Source organism: Anoplophora glabripennis, unplaced genomic scaffold (genome assembly GCF_000390285.2).
Source record: "Anoplophora glabripennis isolate ALB-LARVAE unplaced genomic scaffold, Agla_2.0 scaffold123, whole genome shotgun sequence".
Classification (NCBI taxonomy): Eukaryota; Metazoa; Arthropoda; class Insecta; order Coleoptera; family Cerambycidae; genus Anoplophora; species Anoplophora glabripennis.
In genome coordinates, this window is record NW_019417073.1 from 1,104,015 (window position 1) to 1,112,803 (window position 8,789).

The 8,789-nt window shown below is 31.8% G+C and overlaps 2 protein-coding genes across 3 annotated transcripts in view; one reads left to right on the top strand and one right to left on the bottom strand.

The window, feature by feature from the left end:
• Positions 1 to 2,531, top strand: part of LOC108903903 (piwi-like protein Siwi) — a 34,802-nt gene extending 32,271 nt beyond the window's left edge. For both annotated transcript variants that reach the window (XM_018706246.1, XM_018706244.2), the window contains exon 9: positions 1,715 to 2,531. In XM_018706246.1, the coding sequence (XP_018561762.1) occupies positions 1,715 to 1,979 (265 nt within the window). In that variant the 3' untranslated portion in view covers positions 1,980 to 2,531. The remainder of the gene's footprint in view (positions 1 to 1,714) is intronic.
• A 4,776-nt stretch (positions 2,532 to 7,307) lies between these two features.
• Positions 7,308 to 8,623, bottom strand: LOC108903888 (testis-expressed protein 9). The gene is made up of 6 exons (XM_018706229.1): positions 8,522 to 8,623; positions 8,209 to 8,364; positions 7,984 to 8,097; positions 7,727 to 7,921; positions 7,540 to 7,674; positions 7,308 to 7,385 (listed from the first exon to the last, which is right to left on the bottom strand). Exons 1-6 carry the CDS (start codon positions 8,621 to 8,623, stop codon positions 7,308 to 7,310), a joined length of 780 nt encoding a protein of 259 aa, XP_018561745.1.
• Between the last annotated feature and the right edge of the window lie 166 nt (positions 8,624 to 8,789).

The window sequence follows — 8,789 nt, forward strand, 5'->3', positions numbered from 1 at the left end:
ATTGATCATCGAACATCTCTAAAAGAAATTACTGTCTTGTAACCAAGCCCTCAGTCGAAGTTTTGCAAGAGTAAAAAAAAAATGAGAAAAAACAATGGCCTTGAACCATGGGCACGTGCAGAACAAAGTCTGAGGAAATTAACGGGTACTACAATCTTCTATTTCTGAGTTCGTACTTTTATTTTTGGACCAAAATTGTGCAAATAACGTCTGCATATGGAAAAAGTCTACAAAAAATCAACACCTTCAAAAGCAGCAGAGTTATTAATAAAAATTTTTTTAGGAAAGTTCCGTCGTAGAAAGAATTTGGTTAACAACTTGTATCACTTTTTTGTAATGCGCTGTATGTAGATTTCTACATAGTTATGTTAGATCAAATTATTATTTTAATGTTATATACAGGGTGTTTCAGAAAAACCTCCCTTAAATACAGGGGGATGATAGTACGTCAAAAAATAAGAATGTTTTGTCTTATGCTTCTTATGAACTATATGTCTATCTCCTCTATATATATAATTGTAAAAAACCTAAGCTTAAAACAATTAGAACTTAAAATATAATAAGAATGTAACATAACTAGCGCCCTCTATGAAATATTCAAAAAATAATTAAACCAGCATATTTGGCATCCTTAAAAACCCCGGAATACCAAATTTCATAAAAATGGTTAGCACCGTTTGGATATGTTCGTAAAAATTCTATTTTAAAAATTTTACTCTATCTCAAAAACAAGAGGAGATAGACATATTGTTCGTAAGACAAAAATTCTTATTTATTGACGTACTATCACCCCTTGTATTTATGGGAAGTTTTTGTGAAACACCCTGTGTAGGTAACTTACAGTTCGGAATATACAGGCTGATTAAAAATTCAGTACAAGAAATTTAGTGACGTATTTTTGAGGTCGAAACAAGACTTTTTTCCTATAAATGTGGGTCTACAAATGCTTAGTTTTCGTTATACAGGATGTTAGTTTTTTATTTTTTAATATTTTTTTTTATAAATAATTTCCAAACAGGTTTGAATGTTTGCATAGAACTTGGGGTACGGGGTTTTTTTGGGATGGTAAATTTAAATATGGCATTGCTTTTGATGCTGCTTGTAGAGGGCGCCACCTATAAGGATACGCTTGAATTAAATGGGTCCTAACATTTTTGCTACCCTGTACATTGACATTTCATATTAGTACGTTTATTCCCCTATCAATTTTAATAAAAAATGGTAAACTTGGTTGAAATCTCTCAGACCAACCGTTTCTAAGATATTGGCTGATGAAGAGTTAAATGCACACCCCATTTCCAAATTTGATTAATTATTTACGGTGAAAAATTTTTAAATTTATTTTTACCATTTAATCAGTAATGCATTGACCTTGAATTTTAGCTCTACATTTTTTTGATACAACTAACGGTTTTCGAGAAAATCACTGCTAACTGAACGGTAGTATTGGTTATTATCAAAATACATAAAAACGTTTAGGATTGTCAAACTATAAAGTCATAGCTAGCTATGAACACAGTCAATGTAGGGGCTCAATGCATTTGCATCGATTTAGGTACTTTTTATTAAAATTTCTAAACCAAAAACGGCTCAATTTCTGCATTTTTTGCTCCATTTTGAACACTTTTTGAAAGAATCAATCTTAAATGGAACACCTTGTGTTAAAGTTCCCAATTGGTACATAATTTACATAAAAACGTTCTTTTGTTTTCAGGTACGACTTCTTCATTGTAAGCCAGTGTGTCCGTCAGGGCTCTGTCGCACCGACTAGTTACAACGTCATCGAGGACACGATGGGACTTCCTCCAGACCGCATGCAAATCTTAACCTATAAGTTGTGCCATATGTATTATAACTGGAGCGGAACGGTTCGTGTGCCGGCTCCCTGCCAGTACGCCCACAAATTGGCGTTCTTGGTCGCCCAGAGCTTGCACAGACCGGCACATAGGGCACTGGAAAATGTCCTCTATTACTTGTAAACTGCGCTTTTGTTGGACGACTATCGTTTTCTGTTTTCATTCCTGTTAGTGGATTTTTTTTTAAATCATAACATGACATGTTATTTAGTTATCTTTTATGCAACATAAAGTCTTTTTACAAAAATTAAAAAGTTTTTTAAAATAGTTATTTCTACAAAAAAAAAAAAGTATTTTTATACATCAGGAGTTTGTCGTTGCATTTACCGAATGCATTTGCAAATTACTGGTCCTAAACTTAAATTTTACACAAATGTTGGCTTCAACTAAATTTAATGTTTATAATGTAGGAGTTTATAGTTAGATAAGTGAGAATTTCGATGACTCGAATTTAAAAGTCTCATTATGGAACAGACGCGGTAGCAGTTGTATGCTTCATTTAATAGCGTACGACCATTACTTTTCATTAAAACTTAGATTACTTTGTTATGTTTGTTCGTGTAGGACAGTTGAGTATGATCATTTTTAAGTGGTTTAGTTTCTCCTAAACCATACGTTTTATATAAATAAGAGTTATTTTTATAATTTTTTCAATAAAATTTTAAAAGGCATGTCCGCAGTTGGTTTCGTTTGAATATTCCCCTACTTGAAAAAGAAACGGCCTCAAATAATATATATTTTGTAACTGTAGACTCGCATATCGTAATCGTAATTTTCATACCCTGCCGTTGGACAGGCTATCAAAGAAATTTAAGATTGAAGACATAAGGTCTTCGAATTTTACTAAAAAAGTAACTGCACTGTACAAATTCGGTTTCCACTCCATTAAAAAATTACCGTATTGCAAACTCTCCGGAGGCTGATAAACTAAACAAAACAAAATGAAGTGGTGCTATAGTCACCCATTCTCATTTCACTAAATTAGTGTTGGTCGTTTGTTTTCTGCCTGCTTAGCACTATGTTGTCGTATCACATCAGGTGTATTGATATGTAGTTCACTTAAATTAGGTAATTTTCACAGGTCACTGACATTGAGATTCACAAACTGAACACTGCTTTAAGATATAAGGCTTTTTTTCGCGAGTGAAGTCGTATGTTGTAGTATGTGTAGTATGAGTGAATATTACGTTTTTGCGAGAATAGTCAGTCATTTAAACTACTATGTGACGTTACAAGTTTAGATCAAATGACTGAATTCTTCACCCTTCAGCTGAATATTCTGTTGGTATATTCAACTAGTATTGTCAGCCGGTAACTTAACCTTTTTCTTTTTCACATTTTGTTTGAATGAGGATAAAAATCGTTCAGCAAATTGATGGATTCTGATACGGCTGTGGAAGTGGTCAGTTTAAATTAAAAATTTAGAGTCACAGATGTTTTAGTAAACGTAGACGTTGAAACAGCAAATATTTTACTTAATGGTAAGATTAATTTTTTATGTGGGACATATTTGCGATCCACTTTGCTTCAGGATTATCCTCCTTTTTTGTGACCTAGGCCAGATAATATTGGTAGAATCATTTGTAATTCAGGTCTTTTTCGTATGAATTACATAAAAAACCGAATATATGATATGATTCTCTAAACTTATAACATACATAAGGAACATCATCATCCTCATTCCACAAAAATATCAAAAAATATAGAGCCATGTCACAATTTCTGTTTTGTAGTCATTGACATAAATGACCAAATTCCATTCTCTTACGATAACGATTATGTCGAATATTCGCATATCTTGCAACATCAGAATCTACAAACTTTTCACGCTTTTTAAATTTGCCACTTAAAAATATTCCAAAGAAAGCATTGATATATTCCTTCAGTTTTATTTGAAGCAAATACATATATTATATAGTGTGATAACACCAATTCCCACAACACTAGATTACTGGAAGCAATAAAGGATGACAAATTATGGTTACTGGGTAGAAGTTAGAACCCATATCACCCATATGTCAAAGTCGTCAAAGTACATATGACAGGCTGCAGCACTGAATAGTGAATATATACATTTTCGCGATCTGTTCAGGTTAGACAAGGTTAGAAATAAGATTAAAAGAGATAGAAACAGTAACTACAAGTCAGACGTATTCACCAATATTCACTCGCGAAAAAAAGCCTATAGTATTTTTCATTAAAATCTTGAAATGATTTTATAAATTTTTTCGAATATGTCGGATTTTTTATTGTGCACTTTTTATAAAATGACAAACACAATTATTTTATTTAAAACAAATTAATTTTAACTTACCAATTGAACATGCTATAGTCCGTACGATATTTGTTGAGATAGAATTCCAAGAATCCCTGCGTCACATTCTTACCTTATACAGGATGTTCTCAAAGTTGAATCATTTATTTTAACAGTTGGTAGAACTCGTAAAAAAGTTGATTTACCAAAAATCATTTATATAAAAGTTGTCAAATAAGCAATTATTAACACGCGACACAGGAACAACGAGGAGGTCATGCTTGTAGGTACACATGTTCGCAAGTGACCCATTTTTAAGTACAATGTCAAGAGCGCCAGGCAGATGCGGCCCGGACGCACCAGGGTTCCCGAAAGACGACCCCGGCAGATTGGCGCCAAGGACCAGGTACTTCTGCGAGCGACTCCACGCCAAGACGACTCTCCAGCAAATACTCGAACCGACAACACGTCTTTTCACAAGCTTAGTTTTCAATGAAAATATTTTTACCATTGAGAGAGCATTTTATTTTTGCTGTACAGCGAAAGCAACCCTCACGCTAGAAGATAAATTGTTTGTTTACTAACGTGGACCTAGTTGTTGGGTCCTTTTCGACAATTTTTAAAATTTCTCCCTCGATCTGCACCATTTCGCGTGGAGAAGGTCTTCCAGCGTGACCTTGTTCCTTTAAATACCCTGTGTCGCGGAGTCTTATAACTTAATTTACAAACATCTACAGAGCCGGATGATTTCGTGAAGGAAATCTTTCCGCTTACAAGCGACATGCTATGGCTGCATTTTGTTGACACTCACCGTATGTTGATATTATGTCCACTAACTAGTTCATTGTTTTCATAAACGTGCCATTTTTATTACAGAAAACACTGACAAATCAAAAATAATATGCACTACTGTACAAATTATTTAGCACCGTCAAATCGAAAAGCGTACTCAAAACCGTGCAACTACAAAAAAAGACATACTGTTTTTACAACGGAGTGGTCGAAAATGACAATAAATCAGGTTTGTATTATAAAGTTTTTAAATTTCATTTTTTTTAAAATAATTGTTGCTTTATTTGACAACTTATATATAAACAATTTTTGGTAAATCGACATTATTTTATGAGTTCTACCAGCTATTAAAATAAATGACTCAACTTTAAGAATACCCTGTATATGTGAATTCATTTGATAAGCATTTTTAGAATTAATTTGAATTAGCTTAATACATACAAAATATATGGTGTTTCGTTAAAAAACCAAAACTGCAAAAGCATGTAGAACTCAAAATATGGTGACTTTACGCAACTTGCCTTTATACTAAGTTGCACCTCTTATAGGCCTTGAAAAAGGTTCAAATTTCGAAAAAAGTGGATCGGTTATAGTTGAACTTAGAAAAACGGTGTGAGTGTACCAAGAGCAGACAGTAAGTAGAGATCAATTGAAGCATTCTAATGATAAGGGATGATGCACAATTAAAATTGAGAATTTTTTAACTCCTTTGCATACTTAAAAAATTATTACTTTATTTTATGGGGAATTTAATTCTAAAAATTATTACTCTTGTTAGTTCTCAAAAAACTTTGTCGTTTTCAACAAAAATACGAATAACTAATGCGTATTGTAGCTGTTATTTAAAATCATCGAAAATTCAAAAGTTTGCTATGAATTTAAACATCTTGACGATCAGGAAAAAAATTGGAATAAGAATAATTTAATATAAAAACCAACAACTTAAAACAACAGAAATAACATACAATTTGCAATTCCAAGTTATAGAAATTCAAAATTATCACCATTTTCTCTCGGGCATAAATTTATTCTTCGTCGAAAATTGAAGTCTACTGTATCCAATAACTGCTGATTGTTTCTAATGCATATACATTTATCCGTAATGTGATTCAACAATTCTGCTCGAGACGCAACCGGCGAGGAATCCACAAATCCTTTTAACGTTCCTTCACATTTGTTGAGGTCTGGTGATCGTGGAAGCCAAACTTGTTGGGCAATTATTTCCTCTTCCAATCCATTTATTTGGATACTGGTGGTTTAACAAGTCCTTAGCAAAAGTACAAAAATGAGGGAGTGCTCCATCATGCATAAACCAATGTTCCAGTCTGAGTTGTGGCACCTCGTCAAGTAGATCCAGGAGAGTGTTTTGGAGAAATTCTAAAATAACGACCAATTAAATACCGATCAACAACACCGATGCAAACATTTTAAACTTGTATTAGAAATGTCGAGGAGTTACTGTTGTGGGTTTACATCGGAATACTCATGATGATTACGTAAATTTGTAATACCTCTGTGAGTAAAACAAGCTACATCAGTAAGGAGAATTTTCTTTTAATTAATGCCTTGATGTAAAATAAATTCACTCTAACTAAATCATTCGGTAACAATTCGGTAAACTTTTTGGATATGATATGGGTGTAGTAGATTACGTCTGATCAGTCGGTTCACAGAAGTTTGCGATATACCAGTTTGTCAAGATAAAATTCTAGTACTAATAAATGGGTCATCTTCAGTGGTTTTCAAAATAAGTTCTTCGTCTTGTGCCCTGATTGCAATAGCATGCTCTCGAGTGTTACTAATAAATTTGCCTCTTTCTCGAGCCTGTCTCTCAACATTGGAAAATATTTCTCTATAAGGGATTACACGATTTGAAAATCTCCGATATTCTTCAACACTTCTTCTGTCGTTTCCTTCACAGAAACCTAAAACTAATAGCATGTGTAAGTAATAATTTTTTAAGTCTGCCAACGGGATAAAAAATTCTGTCACGTTTTAATGGTGCATCATCTCTTATCAACCTTTTAAAATGCTTCAATTAACTCTACTTACTGACGATTAATTCTCTTGGTACACTCACACCGTGTACCAAGTTTGGTTTTTCCAAATTCAACTATGAGATAATGATTTTTTTCAAAATTTGAAACCCCATTTTCTCAGGGGTGCAGCTTAGTGTAAAGGTAAGCTGCATTAAATCACCATATTTTGGGTTCCCCTACATCCCCCTGCTTTGTGTCTGTTCTTATGAGAAACACCCTGTATATTATAAATGAGAGTAATGAAGAGTTGTCGACATAAATATATATTCTAGGAATGTGTAAAAAATGTATTTATGTATTTAGAATGCCTTATTAAATCTTAACAATACTTATATAAAAATATTTTTAAATATAATAATTTACTATTCAATCAAACTTGCAGTCCAAAATTTTTAAATATTCACATTCTGATAATTCGGCTACCTTCTGTGCTTCTAAGTACATCTGCAAAAAAATTTTAAACATGTTTATACATCGCAATTTCTTTTTTTTATCACCATACTGAAAACGCTTGAAATTAAATAATCGACTAAACTAAAAATACCTAATTTCAAGTCGATATGATAAGAATAAACTTCGTTACATATTAAATGCTTACTTTTTGCCTTTTCAGATTGTCAATGAGTTGCAGTTGTTTCTTAAATCCATTAAGAAGTTCGGTTTTGTGTTGTTCTATACGTTTTACAGTTGCTGCTAAGTCATTTATTTGTTTTTTGTATGATTCCTTTAATTCCTAGAAAAAATATTTAATATCAAGTGCCAATTATTTTACGTTAGTTTTTTACCTTCTCTTCCTCTTTCATAGATTTTATTGTTGTTTTCAATTTCTCATTCTCTTCATAAGCCCTATTCAAACGAACTTCAGAACTATTTAAATTTAAATTCGAGTTTTTCAATTCCTTTTTAATTTGTTCTATTTCCTTTCGTACAGATGTCATTTCATTGTCTTTACTTTGTAATTTTGAGTTTAAAGAAGACAACTATGGATAAAGATGCTGTAATTATGTGCTAATTCATTGTTATTAAAAATTTTAAAACTTACTTGAGTTTCTAATTTTCCTACAGTATTTTTCACAGTGTTATAAGAACTAAACCATTTATCTTTTTCCTCCAAAATATTTTGGTTTTCTTTTTGCAACTTTTTCACTTCTTCGCCCTATTCAAATAAGTAGAAAGTAGTAGTTGTAGTTTTTGAAAATGTTTAACTTAAAATTTATCAAACAATACATTAAATTTTTTATCTGTATAATATGTATTATAATATTACCCTTTTCCTGCTTTCAGTATGCAAATTTGAGTTTTCTTCTTGTAAAGATTTTATTTTAGCTCTATAAAAATGGATAACGCCTTTTTTCCCCATTCCATTGACGCTGCTTGGGATATTTAAATCTTCATTTTTGGAGTCTTCAGTTGAAGCAAATCGCTGTAGTGAGTTATTAGTGCTTTTTATTTCCAAACTGCTTATTTTGGCCTTATTGAATTCAGTACTAGTTTTTAAAGTTTCTTTTATTAAATTATCTTGAATTTTCTAAAATGGTGTTTTATTATTTCAAATTTTTTTTATGAAAATTGTATTTTACCATTACGTCGTTAACTTTCTTCATTAATTCCTTTGTTCTCTGCTCTAATTTTTCATTCTCCTTGTAAAATTCGTCTTCTTTTTTTAATAAATCCGACTGCATATTTTCTGCTTGAAAATATAAAATTACAGCTAAATTAAATGTTAATTTGTTTCATTCAAGTTCCTATAATCATATTGGTAACAATTATAATAAACTATTTTTTCAGCTAAAATTGTATTATAAAATTTTATGAAAAAATTTTAAAATTTTACTCACCCTTCGAAAC